Genomic DNA, 16,104 nt, shown 5'->3' with positions numbered 1-16,104 from the left:
GCCAGACTGATAACAGCTTATCAGACTAAGAGACTAAATATACTAGGGTTTGTGCTGTAGTTGAGGAGGTTCAAAATATGAATCCGGGTGACTATATAGGACAGTTGTAGGGAAGACTTCTTATGTCCTTAATATAAACAAATACTCCCGGGAAGGATCCTGGGTTCTTATCCTTTGGAATGTAAATATGTCTTCAGGGTCAAGACCAGATTTATAACCCACAGATGTGTCCATGGTCCTAAGTCTCATCCCCTGCCTTGAAATGTGCATACCAGAGAAATAAATATCTCTTGTGTTATGGACTAAATTGTGTTCTCCCAAAATTCATACGTTGTAGCCTTAACCCACAATGTGATCGTATTTGAAGTCAGAGTCTTTACAGACGTAATTAAGGTTAAATGAAGTAATAAGGGAGGAGCCGTAATCCAATAGGACTGGTGTCCTTATAAGAGAAACCTGCAATGTGCAGGCAGCGAGGAAGGTCATGTAAAGATAGAGCAAGAAAGCAGCAGGCAGTCTCTAAACCAAGGAGATGGGCCTCAGGAGAAACCAAACCTTCTGCCACCTTGATCTTGGACCTTGCCACCTTGATCATCCATCAGAATTGTGAGAAAAATTAATTTTGGTTATTTAATAAGCCCCCTAGTCTGTAGTATTTTGTTACGGTGGCCCTTAGCAGACTACTACATTCTGGATGTTTCTCACTATTTATTCATTCACAATTTAGCCTCAAAGGCTTCTTTCAGCACAGGTCCCAAGTTGCAGTAAAATTTGCTTAGAAAGTTCTAACTGAAGAAATAAAATATCTTCTCTACCATCCCAACCTATTTTTTAATTTCAATAAATTCTTCGAAATTGTAGTTACTAAAGAAGCCAATATCCAATAACAAATGTTTAAAAAACAAGATATTTTATAATGAAGTTTCCCAGTGAAATTCCTTATAATCCCAAACTATCCATATAGTGTTGTACCTCCACGGGTTCTCCATTTTACCCAAGTTACTAATGGAAGATACAATAATTCAGGCTGGCTTCATCCAAAAAAAAAAAAAAAAAAAAAAAGGTTTGGTGGCAGGTGTACACTTCTTGAAATTACCTTGCTTTTAATTACATAATTTTAATCTGGTATAATTTTAACATTAATGATTTTCAGGTAAATTTGGCTATTACTTAATAAAAATGAAAACAAGAATATTTCATTAACGTTTTATTTTTTAGAGATCAACTGTGAAACAATTATTTTGAGCACTTAAGTAATCCTTTATGTAAAAATCTGGAGAATTTATTTCAAATATACTTCAAATATTTAAACATTGCATAAATATTTAATAAATATTTATTATTATACATTTGAAAATAAATTAACCAAATAAACATTTCACATATACTAAAACACTTAAATAATGCTAAACTATAAAAACTAATGTTAGATCTTCTAAAAACAACAATAGAAATGATTTTGTGCTGTGCATTTTTAATTCACAATTGTACATGGGTGCAATTATTTCATAAAGACCCCAACAATGACCACTTTCAACACAGTATGTTTTCAATTTTACACTAATTCTTGCAAAGGCAATTTCTGAGGAACAATAGATACAGAGTCACTGATATAACTTGACAGTGGTAATCTTATCAATTTATCAAATATGCCAAACTAACTTCTTAAAATATCAAATTTTGTCCCAATTTTATATTTTCCTAGTTTTATAGATGCATGTGATAAAAATTTCAATTGAATTAACTATAAGGCTATAAAAAGTGAACTTTTCCCAACATATAAGGTCATTTTGATGAAAATAAGAATAGGCTTCAATATTTTAAATTTATTTTATAATAGTGACTGATTAATTGTAATTGACTAGGGTACTAGATCTGAGAGATGTATAATTCCCTAAAAATTATACCAGTACCTTGTTAATTTCAGTCATTTTATTGGTTACTCTTCACACAAAATTGTTATAAAAAATTATGTCTTATAGTGCCAATAAAAAACTATTAAAATGTAGCAACCTTTTTCTCAATGCTTCAAGACTTCATATACCATACAAAGTAATATCAATAATATTTTAACATAACCTTTAAAATTATGTACTTGGCAAAATTATTTAAGGAGAAATTATAATTAATCATAAAATTTTCATTTTACTACATAAAAGTATTGCCTTCTGTAAAATGTTCACCACCCCACAATAAACAAAAACTAAAACCTCCTTAAAAGCAAACTTTATAATCTGACAAATAAAAATGTTTCTATTCACATAAGGAGATGGCATGAGTCCTGGCATGAGCCCTGTACTGTACATTAACTATACTGTCCTGATATAGGACCTGCCTCTACCAAAACAGAATTCCAGGAAAAAACATAAACTCTCCAGGCCCATTTACCTTGCTCACAATTTAAAGGAGTAAAATGAAGATTCTAATAGCAGTTTTGACAGGTAGGAAAGGGAAAGACACCTAGTCCCAAATTAAATAGTGGTTGCATTAAAAATTTGGCACTGTCGGGGCACCTGGGTGGCTCAGTCAGTTAAGCATCCGACTTCGGCTCAGGTCACGATCTCACAGTTTGTGGGTTCAAGCCCCACATCGGGCTCTGTGCTGACAGCTCAGAGCCTGGAGCTTGCTTCGGATTCTGTGTTTCCTTCTCTCTGCCCCTCCCCAACTTGTGCTCTCTCTCTTTCAAGAATGTAAAAAAAAAAAAAAAAAAAATTAAATAAAAAAAAATGGCACTGTCAAATCAGGCAGAGATTAAGCTGTAGTGGAAAACAAAAACAAAAGCAAGGTCTATAATTGGTATTTAAAATCTGGTAAGAGAAAAATCAAATAATTATACCTTGCTATTCACCAAAGACATTGGTTAAAAAGAGTCTCACTAGTACAATGCACTCTATCACCTTTCTTCTGTAATGAAAATATAGTAATCCTAGTTAAAATGGAATCATTTTTTAACATTTATTTTCTTCCTCTAATACTAAGGTAAAATACATTTTGGAAATATGCATGGAATGTCCCCAACAAATTGGTTCTGTATTTTTAGCAGAGTCTGTGTTATAGTGTTATTCATTCTTTCAACCACATGAGAAAACATGATCCCCCCAAAATACAAAACACAAGTCTGGTCCTATGTTCTATATTAAATTATGATTAAATATTATCTCAGCCATTTAATATAAAACAACATACTTTTTGGGTATCTGTTAACAGGGCAAATAGAAATTATCCATAGGAAAAAAGGGTTAAATTACTAGGAAATATCTTTTCTTAGGGTTATATTTACCCTCATATCCCTCCCCTACCAGTAATCCCTTCAAGTTCACTACTACAAATGCAGACATTTTCTAGTTTTCATCATAGATTTTTCTTTTAACATTGTTTTTGGGATGCTTTAAACAATTAGTTTTAAAACTATTATTTCAAATTTATGTTTACAATTCAAAGTCAGTTCACATTCAATAAGGCATAGCTTTTACAATTTTTTGGATCACAGAGCATTTAAGATTTTAATAAGAGCTCTCTTCAGAAAGACAAAAAATTACATATCCAGTTTTGCTAGCAATTCAGGGGTTTCAAGACCCCACTGACACGTGTTTAGGATAAAAATCCTTGTAATAAAGGAATTAAATCAAACCATAGGTTTACATCTCAAAAGTTTAATGTTAAAAAAACAGACGAATCGGTTTTAGGTGCTGAACAATTTTTTTTTATGATTAATCAGGCAAAATTAATTACAAAGGAAGGAAGTTTTGGTTTTAATTTTAGCTAATCTTAACAGATTTATAAGAATATTAGCTAGTAAATATATATTAACTGGAAAAGTTAATGTTCATACTTGTGGGCAGAGTTTATCAGATCTATCAGTAAAGAAAAAGATATGGAAAAATAGGTAGTATTTTTCTAATACTACCGATTTAACATCAACAGATCCTCAGATTCAAGTAGATCATTTATAAGATGCCATCAGTGATCAATGTATACAACCTAGTTGCACATAGCTATTAAGAAGTCATTTTTTGGTATGCATTACAAGCATGTACCCAAATAACCAAACAACTATAATCCAAAATAATTGTTCATTTCTAGAGCAAATGCAATTAATAGCTTTCACCTTAAAGGCTTAAAATATATTTTAATACTTCAAGTCATTAAAGATTTGTCGACTTCAAAGTATGTTTGAAAGTATGTAAATTTTAGGAATGGGTAAGAAATGAAAGGTAATTATGGCAATGTGACCTTCTTAATCCAACAATTAAAAAGTAAAATACATTTCACATTTGAGAGTTAAGTGGGTTTTTTTCTTTATTCAAGTAAACATTTTGGTTATAATACATGATAATGGACAACCCATGTGACAAAGTATGGTAGACTATAGGTTGGTGTAGCCTCCTTGTTTCTAGGCTGTTTTTCCAGGTGATTCTTCAGGATCTGGCATCGATGCCCAACACAGGCTTTCCAATGGCAATGCATGAGTTCTAGAGGTCACTGCCTCCATCTTTCTTCAGATGCTGAGTGCCATTTTCTCCCACCCATTTTTATCCTCCATTACTTATAAAAAAACCCACTCTAAAATTCAACCTATGTTATAAAATTAACAAAATCAAAAATTAGTATTTTCCCACAAACACAAAATTAAGTAAAACTCAATCTTTCTTTTTCTATAACTTTGGAAGGATTTACATAATCTCTAGAGTCAGAGTAATACACAACACAAAATATGCAAAGAACCTTATTACTGGGTATACATAATATGTTGGGAGTTGCTAACATATTCAAAAGCATAATTCTCCTGGGATACCAATCCTCCACTGGAAATTACAGTTTACAAACAGATAGTTGTAAGTGGAAATACAGTACCTGATTTCATATAAATTGTGAGGTGTTTTCTCACTAGTAAAGTGCTTAATTGAGAAACCATCTTCCACAACACGATTTAACTTGTCAAAGGCACAAAATGTCTTTGTCTCTCTAAAGCATTAGTCTTTAAAATTATGGTTAAATTACTCATTTACATTTTACTTAATCGGAAAGCTTTACTGTTTTTTTTTCCTCTCAGTAATAAAAAAAACTGCTTGAAGAAAAACATTTTTTATTTTCAAAACTTTGCCATGAACATACATACAACACTAAATTGGATCCCTTCATGGGCTGTCTGTATGCCATGAAGCACTTATGACAAAAAACATATGTAAGCTTTAGGGTAAAAGTTAACACAGAATCAAAATAGCTTCCAAAAAAAGGGGAACAGGGGAATCATTAAATTAAAAATCATAGCTTTCATTTTATAAAAAATAGTTTGAATAATCTTCTTATAAATCTTTAACGCTTACAAAAGCAGTAAATACATTTAAGAGTCTTTTTAACACAGATTCATTAGTACAATGTGGTTATAGTCAGAAGAATAACAACTAAAAAGGCATTTCAGTAGTCTACATTCTCTTCTCAGTAAATTCCACATAGAATTTAACCAATTTGCAATTCAAAGTAAGATTTAACTGCCAACAAGGCCAGACTAGTTGTAATTAGTACCTGGATATCAAGCTTTGTTCTATTTAATATATTTTACCAAAATTTTAATTATAGCTCAATGATAGGTACTGATAACAATACTTGACTGCATGGTTATCACCCATGACTACTGCACTGCAGGTTAAAACATACTTTGGTCAGTAAATTAAAAAGATATAAATCAAATAACAAGGCCAGAAAACTTGTTTTAGAACCAATGTCCTGACCTTAAGTAAACTTTAAATACATTGACAAGGCAAGGAAAATATAATCAACTATACAGAGAGGTCTCTATTTTTTAATCATTTGGCATTTTATATTAATAATTTCTGTGTTTAAAATAACATTTTATACTCCTGTACACTGATTATCATAGCTGTCTGAATTAAAATGAAACTGCAGTTACCTTCCTAGAATGTCCAGTAGTGAATGCATTAGTTGCTTCTTTTGCACTTCCATGAAGATGGTCCTTCATCCTGTAATTTTTTCAGTTTTGGACCAAGAAAGAACCACCAACAAAATCCAATAAAAACACAAATGACGGATTCTACATAATAACCATCCAGCGCTGTAACACATGAGCCACCGAGTTTTTTGCAAAGCTGCAAAAATAAAATTATAATAAATATTTCACAGTTTCAAAATGGAAGTATTCAGCAATTTAGATGTTTCTACTTTGTAATTTAAGAGATTAACAAAAAATATTTTTTAAGTATTTTTTATTATTGTTTATTTTTAAAAATTTTTCTTAATGTTTATTTATTTTTGAGAGAGAGAGAGAGAGTGAGGGGCAGAGAGAGGGAGACGCAGAATCTGAAACAGGCTCCAGGCTCTGAGCTGTCAGCACAGAGCCACATACAGGGCTCGAACTCAAGAACCATGATGGGTGGCTCCCCTTATTTTTTTTTATTATTATATTTTAAAGAATCCAATGTGGGGCTCTCATGACCTGGAGATCAAGAGTCACAGGCTCTACCCTTCAAAATATACTTTAAAAAAAAAGCAATTTTTTTTTAACATTTATTCATTTTTGAGAGACAGAGTATGAGTGGCGGAGGAGCAGAGAAAGAGGGAGATACAGATCTGAAGCAGGCTCCAAGCTCTCAGCTGTCAGCACAGAGCCTGACATAGGGCTTGAACTCACGAACTGTGAGATTATGACCTGAGCCTAAGTTGTTTGCTTAACTGACTGAGCCACCAAGACACCCCAGACATAATTTTTTAAAAGACATAGTACCTCTAGAGGCAAAATAAGAAAATATCTTTCTTTTTTTTTTAAGATTTTATTTATTTTTTAAAGTTTTATTTTATTTCTTTTGAAAGAGAGAAAGTGTGAGCAGGTGAGTGGGGAGAGAAAGAGAGAATCCCAAGCAGGTTACGCACTGCCAGCACAGAGCCCAATGGTGGAGCTCAAACTCAAGAACCGTGAGATCATGACCTGGGCCGAAACCAAGAGTCAGATGCTTCACCAACTGAGCTACCTAGGCAACCCTAAGATTTTATTTTTTAAAGTAATCTCTACACCCAATGTGCAGCACAAACTTACAACCCTGAGATCAAGGGCTACGTGCTCCATGGACTGAGCCAGTCAGACACCCCTGAAAATCAGGATCTTAATATTAGCTTAATTTTATCTATAGTTACAAAATACTTACCTCAACAGCATCAGGTGTTCGACAATTCTGGTTTGATGCTCCTACACACTCTTTCACTGTAAGGGGATCTACCAGCCAAAGAGCTACTGTAGAAGGCCAGTTTCCTCCCAGATTGGACACAGTGTTTAAAAGGGTCATGTATGTTCCTCCAATAAGTGGATCACTAACCTTTGCATTGAAAGCCATTATGGAAACATACATGCTATACAATGTAACCTACAAGGAAAATATAAAACATCTTTAGCATAATCAGACCTTATAAAACTACGGTCTGAATTAAGAACATCAAAATCACAAACCTAAAAATTAATTTTCATGACCCTTATTAAACTCAAATCAACAAAGATTTATTTAGTACCCACTATAGGGCAGGTCAGACCATGGCAATAAAAAGATGAATAAGACAACAGTCTGTCTGTGCCCTTGAAGAACTTGTTCTAGGCTGGGAAAATAAGAAATAAATAATTATGATGAAATACAGTAAGTAAGTAGAAGTACACACTTTGTGCTACTGGGGACCAAATAAATGAGATATTAATTCTACAATAAGTAGTCTACTTACTAATTCTACTTATTAATAGTCTACTTATTAATTCTACAATAAGTAGTCAAGGAAGGCGCAATAGAGAAAATGACAGATAGGGTGCCATCTAAGGATACATATAGCAATTAGCAAAACCCCATGTTTGTACTGTTTCTAAATACATCATATATACATATACATATACATATACATATATAGAGATAGATAGATAGATAGATATGTATACTACACATGTAAGCAATCAAATATCCAAAGGAACATGAATATATAATTATATACATACATATGTATATAATTTTATTTTATATCCATGAAAGAAAAATGACATTACAAAACTCATGAGACAAACTAAAGAGAAAAATCTCCTTAAGAGGCAAGAATTAACCCTCCATTTAGGAACATGGAAACAAACCATGTTTCCAAAACTGTATTCCTTTGAATACTGCTTCATGGGATGTTCATAGAAAAAGGAGTTCCAAAGACAAATAAGACTGAGAAACACTAAGTTTCACAAAAAATAAATAGGTCTCTTTCACTATAGGTCTCTGAAAGCCTTTAGGATATAAACGCCCTAAGGGCAGGGATATGCACTGTTATATTTTAGTGCTTAGAATGGTTCCTGGCATGGAACAGGTGTCCGATTAATATTTGTTGAAAGAATGATTAAGATGCTACATAAAGAGAGGTTATGTCATGTATCATTTATTTCTCAAATTTACGTGCCATTGTACTATTTTTCCCAGAAAGCATCCGGCTATCTGAACAATCAACAACACTTTAGAAATTTTTTTTTATGAAATCCAAAGCCAAACAAATGATTTTGGATTACTTCACTGTAGTTTTCCTTTACTTACACAGAGAGTGAAACATTTACTAAGCTAAAGTACTACTTTAATTTTAATGTTTTATTTATTTTTGAGAAAGAGAGACATAGTTTGAGTGGGGGAGGGGCAGAGAGAGGGAGACACAGAATCTGAAGCAGGTTCCAGGCTCTGAGCTGTCAGCACAGAGCCTGACTCGGGCTCGAGCTCACAAACCATGAGATCATGACCTGAGTTGAAGTCGGACGCTTAACCGCTTAACTGACTGAGCCACCCAGGTGCTCCTTAAAGTACTTCTTTAAACATACAGTTATTTGGGGTGCCTGGGTAGCTCAGTCGGTTAAGCATCCGACTTTTGATTTCAACTCAAGTCATGATCTCACAGTTTGTGAGTTTGAGCCCTGTGCTGGGCTCTGCACTGGCAGCATGGAGCCTGCTTGGGATTCTTTCTCTATTTCCCTCTCTCTCTCTCTGCCCCTCCCCTGCTAGCGCACACACACACACACACACACACACACTCTCTCTCTCTCTCTCTCTCTCTCTCTCTCTCTCTCTCTCTCAAAATAAGTAAATGAACATTAAAAAAAATTTTAATAAATAACTAAAAATAAACATACAATTAGTTGGACAGATCCATTATGGAGTTCTCCTAAATGAACTGTATGCAAAAAATTATTGAGATAACTTGGTAGCCATATTTTTAGGTTTTAGTTAAAAAACAAGTGAAGAATTTATAGATACAACTTTCAAAGAATTTAAACTAGGTTCCAGAGAAAAATCCAAAGTGACTCTTAAATATAATTGGTAATAAATGCAGTCAAGTCCCAAAGTTTACTGCTGGGAGTCTACAGTTTAGTGATGGCAAAACATACCTAATAAAGAAAGAGAAAGCATATTAACACACAACTTCCAACATCACAAAGAGTCAGTCATAACTTTCAATACAGAATCTAAACTGAAAACCTGGGATCTCTAGCTCAGTAGCCATCATTTCTCAGTACTTTCAGAAAGAAAAGGCATGTGGAATAGAAGAAATAAAGAACCCAAGTTTACACACAGACTGGGGGATACTTAGTAAGGGTAGAATTACTGGCTTTGGAATAAATTCTGTAATGTAACAAACACTGGTTGAATGGACAAAAAAAATGAAGAAGAAACTTTCTACAAATAGAGCTCAATAAATCAAAAGCCACTAGGTTTAAAGTTCATTGTTAAATAATTTCTTCAGTGTCAGATTCATGCTTCGGTCTTAAAATTTATCATCATTATTTCAAGGCAACTTTAGAAAAATGTCTTCTTCATTTGCCAAAAACAGTTTACTTCCTGAGAAAACCACGGCAAACTTACCTGATGTAACGCGTAACTCAGCAGCACTATGATATAGTAATATACAGGGAATCCTCCTTGATGCTCGACTTTGGGAGTCCACCAAACTAGTAGAGCATATTCTAATCCAAGCAATAATCTATAGACAAAGAAAGACACATGGAGTTTACTTCCATTAACGTTAAAAAATAGTAACAAAAACAGAAATCTGTATGCTTACTATGTGAAAGAAGCCTGCTATCTAAAACCTGTTAAGAAGTTAAAAAGAGATAAAAGTGCATTTAATGATATTGCAGTTGAAGACGTTTTTCAAGTCTTATTCATATATACTTTACACACAGGCATTAATGATACTGACGAATATTACTCATTTAACCTTTCTTATATAGTAAGGTTTTATTTCATTGTTACCTGTAGGGCATGGCTTTGTAAAATATGTTTAGTGGCTGGGGACCTGCAGTGTATTTGCTGATAATCAGAGGTAATATTATCTGCAAAGGAACCATTGGAACTGCCAATAAGGCTAAATGTTCTTTGGGTACTCCCTCTTCTACCAATTTCAGTCCTGTTACTGCATCTGCTGCTGAAAAACCAATCTGCAATATAAAAACAAAAAGTATTTTAATTTGTAACTTACAAAATATTTTCCCCCAAGCATATGTAAGTTCTCCGAGACCTCAATGTCATTACTGATTTACAAGAAAATAGATTATTCTATCTGGTACAACAATCAAATTATGGAAGGCACACTTTGTCCTGTGGTCTACTAACAATATTCAGTGAGAACAACTGAAAATTCAGCACTTTTAGGAAATGCAGATGCTTGTAATTACTATTAAATTTCAAAAACTTTAATGTCTTAAAATAAACAACGTTCAAACCCAAACTTACTGATCTCTATGTTTTAAGTTTAAAAAAAAAGCTTTTAATTGACTCCAAATAAAATCTGGCTAAAATGAAGAATCACTGGGGCTCAGTCGGTTAAGTGTCCAACTCTTCGTTTTGGCTCAGGTCATGATCTCATGGTTCATGGGTTCAAGCCCCACGCTGGGAACTGCACTGACAGCACAGAACCTACTTGGAATTCTCTCTCTCTCTCTCTCTCTCTGTCCTTACCCCACTCATGCTCTCTCTCTCTCTCAAATAAACTTAAAAAAATTTTTTTAATAAAAATAAATAAAATGAAGCACCACTGCCACACAAATACATTTTGATGATTTCTGACTAATCATAATAAAATTTCCAAAAATATTTAACATTTCAAAAGTAATTCCAAGAAAATATTATACTTGAAGGGCTAAATGAGAGGGAAGAAAAATTATAGATTAATTTTTAAGAAAGCAAAAGCCAAAAAACAAAAAAAAAAAAAAGCAAAAACAAACAGAGTAAGAATGCTAAAAGCAGTGAGTAAAAGTTTGGGGTGAAATAAGATATTTAGAGAGTCTCAAAGTATCTCTTCATAAATTATTTTTTAATTACAAAAAGAAAAATAGTAACTTTACAATGGGTTATCTGAGTAATCAAAGTTAATAACGGTTAATGGGATAAAGGGACATGATAAGGCTCCTGATGTAATTCTCTGAAGTCATCAATATTTGCATAACATGAACCTCAATATGAAGAAACATCAGTTACACATAAATGGGATGCCATTCTACAGAATAATTGGCCTGTATGCTTTAAAAATATCAGGTCATGAAGGACAAAGAAAGGCTGATGCCAGCTAAATCCACTGTGTGATCTGGACTGGAGCCCTGACCAGGAAAAGTAAAGTTATACAGGCTGTTATTGGGACAACTGGTGAAATTTGGATATAGATTGTGATTAGATAATAGTATTATATCAATTTCAAATTTCTTCCTTTTTATTTATTTTTAATTTTTTTAAGTTTATTAAAAAACTTAATAAACTTATTAAGGGGGGACAGGGGGGGACAGGGGATCCATAAAGGCTCTGTGCTGAGAGGAGAGAGCCTGATACGGGGCTCAAACTCACGAACCGTGAAATCATGACCTGAGCCCAAGTTGGATGCTTAACCAACTGAGCCACCCAGGCACCCTAAACTTTTTAAATTTTTAATTAAGTTGTGGCTTGGAAGAGAAAACCTTTGTTCTTAGGAAATACATACTCAAGGCATTTATGGATAAAGGGGCACATAATATGTACAAATTAATATTTCAGAAGAAATATATGATAGAGCACAAATCTACAGAATACAGAAAGTGGAATTAAATGTTAACAATTGGAGGATTTGAGTAACGATATATGGGAAGTCTTTCAACTATATAAACAAATTTTCAGTAAGTGTGAATCAATACTAAAAAACTTTTTTTTTTATTAGTTTTCTTTTTTTTTGAGAGGCAGAGAGAGACAGAGCACGTGTGGGGGAGGGGCAGAGAGAGGGAGACACAGAATCCGAAGCAGGCTCCAGCCTCTGAGCTGTCAACACAGAGCCTGACACAGGGCCCAAACTCACAAACCGTGAGATTATGACCTGAGCCGAAGTCAGACACTCAACCAACTGAGCCACCCAGGCGCCCCCTAAAAAACATTTTTTAAAGGAATTATAATAGTATGCACTTTAACTTCTTGGAATGGAGCCAAAGGGCAAATTTCACCATGGAAGAATTAAAGGTCAAAGACATTTCACTTAACTCCAGAAAAGGATTTCACTATTTCACCCACTGTCTTTGTAAATATTAGATATACAAACTAACTTCAACATTTACTCTATCTTAAAAGTACTATAGTAGGAGATATTTGTAGTACAAATATCTAACAAAACACCCAGCATATATAAAACTTCTACAAATTTAAAGAATAAGGTAGCTCTGGATATTCAAATGGCCAATAACCATATATAAAGATGCTCAACTTCTTTAGTCATCAGAGAAATGCAAATTATAACCAAAATGGGATTCCACTACACACCCACCAGAAAGGCTAGATTTGAAAGGACAAAATATGTCTTCTCAAGGCTGTGAAGCAACTGGAACTCTCTTACACCACTGGCGGTAGGGAAAAGTGGAAACAACCACTTCAGAAAACTGTTTGGCAGTATATACTAAAGGATTTCTCGTGACCCCACAATTCTATTCCTAGGTATTTACCCATCATAAATGTGCATCCGTGTTCACCAAAAGTAATGTATATTTTTTATGAATATTCATATTTTATTTTTAATTTTAATAAAAATACAGTCCAAAAGTAGAAATAACTAAACATTTGGTGATAGAATGGATAAATAAATTGTAGCATATTTATATAGTGGGATATTATAAACAATGAGATGAACAAACTGTTGCGATAAATAGCAATATGGATAAATTATACAAATACACATTAAGTGGAAGAATTCAGAAGCCAGACATAATACATATGGGATATTCCAATGATTATAAAACTCAAAAGCAGAGAAAACTATCCTAACACATTAAAACTTAGAAGAGGTGTTACTTTTGGCCAGGTTTACTTTAAAAGCGGGACATAAAGGGCGTCTAGGTGGCTCAGTCGGTTAAGCGTCTGACTTCTGCTCAGGTCATGATCTCACGGTTCGTGAGTACGAGCCCCATGTCGGGCTCTATGCTTACAGCTCAGGGCCTGGAGCCTGCTTCTGATTCTGTGTCTCCCTCCCCTCAGCTCCTCCCCTGCTCACACTCTGTCTCTCTCTCAAAATAAATAAAGATTAAAAAAAAAAGTTTTTTTTAAAAATAAAAGGGGGACATAAGATTCTTATACATTGCTGGCAACAGTATAACTATAATCTTTTAAAAAGCAATTTAGCAATCATATTCACTGATCCACTAATTGCCTATTTAAGAATCTACTGAAAGGAAATATTCAGAATGTATATGCACAAAAATAGTCACTAGTGCATTTTTATAATTAAAAAACGTAAGCAAATTAGGGGCACCTGGGTGGTTCAGTCAGTTAAGTGCCTGACTTGGGCTCAGGGCACGATCTCACAGTTCGTGAGTTTGAGGCCCACATTGGGCTCTCAGCTGTCAGCACAGTACCCACTTTGAATCCTCTGTCCCCCTCTTTCTCTGCCCCTCCCTGCTTGCAATCTCTCAAAAATAAACATTTTTAAAAAATTAAAATAAAATAAGCAAATTAAATGTACAACAGAAAAATGAGTAAATTGCAGCAAACAGATATACTATAACAATTACATAGGTATAAAAAAGTATGTTTTCAAAATAAATGTTTTTAAATTTTTTTTAATGTTTATTTTTGAGACAGAGCATGAGTGGGGAAGGGCAGAGAGAGAGGGAGACACAGAATCCAAAGCAGGCTCCAGGCTCTGAGTTGTCAGCACAGAGCCCGACACAGGACTCGACCTCATGAACCATGAGATCATGACCTGAGCCGAAGCTTAACCAACTGAGCCACCCAGGCACCCCTCAAAAATTATTTAATGATAAGGAACATGGAGTAATAAGACAAAAATGAGATAAAAATTATATATTATATGATCCAATTCCTTTTATTTACATGCATATTTGTGTGTATATATATATATATGTATATACATATATATATGTGTATATATATATATATATGTATATAAATACACATCTATATTATTAATTGGTTGATTATAACATTAATTATATTTACATATGTAAAGTATACACACACGGAAAAAAGAGTGCTGGAAGAAAATATACCAAAGTGTTACCAATGATTATCTCTAAATGATGTAATTAGATAATATCTTGCTTGAACTTTTCATTATTTCCTAAAGTTGAATCTTAAGTTTAACCTTCCCAATGTTTCCTTTCAAAAACAATGAGGCTCCAGATTTTACTTCAGGAGTGTCAAAAGACACCTATAAACTGTTTATGTAGATAGCTTTAAATATGTAATATGAAACTCCTATAACTGATTTCAGATTCTAGGAATATTAATTCTAACACTACCAATATTTCACTATAACAAAATATACTTACCTTTCCTCTAGCATAATATCTTTAAAAATGTTTTTGGACTATAAAATTAGGACATCTTAATACAGAAAACATAAAGAATAAAATAAAAGTCACCAAAATGCCCATTTATTTATGGTATATTTCTTTCCAACATTAAAAAAAATAAGTCAACTGATTTTTAAATAGATTTCTAATGCTTATATATTTCCATATCTTTGTAGATCACATTCTATGTAAATAATTATAATACTTTTGATACTAAATGTATGTTCATTATAACAGTAGTGAACTATTATTTTTTTCAAGGCATTCATTTCCATACCAAGCAATAATATCATTCATTAGATAAAATTTCACATTTGTTAGAAGTATTTCAAATTGGCATAATTCTTTTCAAGATCCCAAGAGAGTTAGCTTACTTTGAAATTACATTTGATATCATCACACCTTTTAAAACAAATTTAATAAACAGAAAATACTGCTTTATATTGTTAAATTCTAATAGTAGCAGGAAGGGACTTATGATATGAAAAGGCAAAGGAAATATTCCATGATATTGGTAATTCTAGCAGAGTGGTAAATTTTGCTTTATAAATCTCTTACCTTTGCAGTTAGAATCAGAAGGCAAAAGGTCAGAACTGCTGGCATTTTTATAATTGCAAAAAGCAGCTTGTAAGTATCTGTGATCCCTTGAGTTTCTTCTTTTCCTACTGATACTTCTTTGTTTTCTTTTTTCAGAAGGGCAACTAGAGTTGTTGTTATCAAAAATACAGTTCCCCAGAAAAAAAGGAAATCTGAAATTAAAAAGTTAAAATCTATTAACTTGTTTTGTTTATTTATTTTTAAGAGAAAGAGAGAGACAGAGTGTGAGCATGGGAGGGGCAGAGAGAAACGAGACACAGAATAAGCACAGGTTCCAGGCTTTTGAGTTGTCAGCACAGAGCCCCATGCGGGGCTCAAACTCATAATTCATGAGATCGTGAAGTGAGCTGGTTGGACGCTCAACTGGCACCCCTGTTAACTAACTTTTGAACTGACATACCTGCGTTAATACTAAATAATTCTGTATACAACTTTACTTCAATTAAGTGGGGTTTTTTTTAATATTTATTTTTGAGAGAGAGACAGAGACAAAGCACAAGTGGGAGAGGAGCAGAGTGAGAGGGAGACAAAGAATCTGAAGCAGGTTCCAGGCTCTGAACTGTCTGCAGAGCCAGACACAGGGCTCAAACTCATGAACCATGAGATCATGACCTGAGCTGAAGTCAGACGCTCAACCGACTGAGCCACCCACGAGCCCCATCAATTAAATGTTAAAAAAA

At 33.6% G+C, this 16,104-nt stretch overlaps 1 protein-coding gene across 3 annotated transcripts in view; it reads right to left on the bottom strand.

Annotated features, from left to right (window-relative positions):
* Nucleotides 1–1,318: 1,318 nt before the first annotated feature.
* The window catches only part of SLC33A1 (solute carrier family 33 member 1), a 27,880-nt gene continuing 13,094 nt past the window's right edge, over nt 1,319–16,104 (bottom strand). Inside the window, exons 2-7 of one of the 3 annotated variants that reach the window (XM_060639040.3) lie at nt 15,386–15,576; nt 10,263–10,447; nt 9,873–9,990; nt 7,161–7,376; nt 5,912–6,107; nt 1,319–4,575 (exon numbers count right to left, since the gene is read on the bottom strand). In XM_060639040.3, coding sequence (XP_060495023.2) covers nt 5,940–6,107; nt 7,161–7,376; nt 9,873–9,990; nt 10,263–10,447; nt 15,386–15,576 — 878 coding nt within the window. In that variant the 3' untranslated portion in view covers nt 1,319–4,575; nt 5,912–5,939. Of the gene's footprint in view, nt 6,108–7,160; nt 7,377–9,872; nt 9,991–10,262; nt 10,448–15,385; nt 15,577–16,104 lie in introns of all 3 variants that reach the window. The other 2 variants (XM_078432222.2, XM_060639041.3) reach the window with 2 other exon arrangements.

Source organism: Panthera onca, chromosome C2, assembly GCF_046562875.1.
Source record: "Panthera onca isolate mPanOnc1 chromosome C2, mPanOnc1 haplotype 2, whole genome shotgun sequence".
Lineage (NCBI taxonomy): Eukaryota > Metazoa > Chordata > Mammalia > Carnivora > Felidae > Panthera > Panthera onca.
The sequence above is the reverse complement of the archived record's forward strand: the minus strand, read 5'-3'. Positions and strand labels throughout refer to the sequence as shown.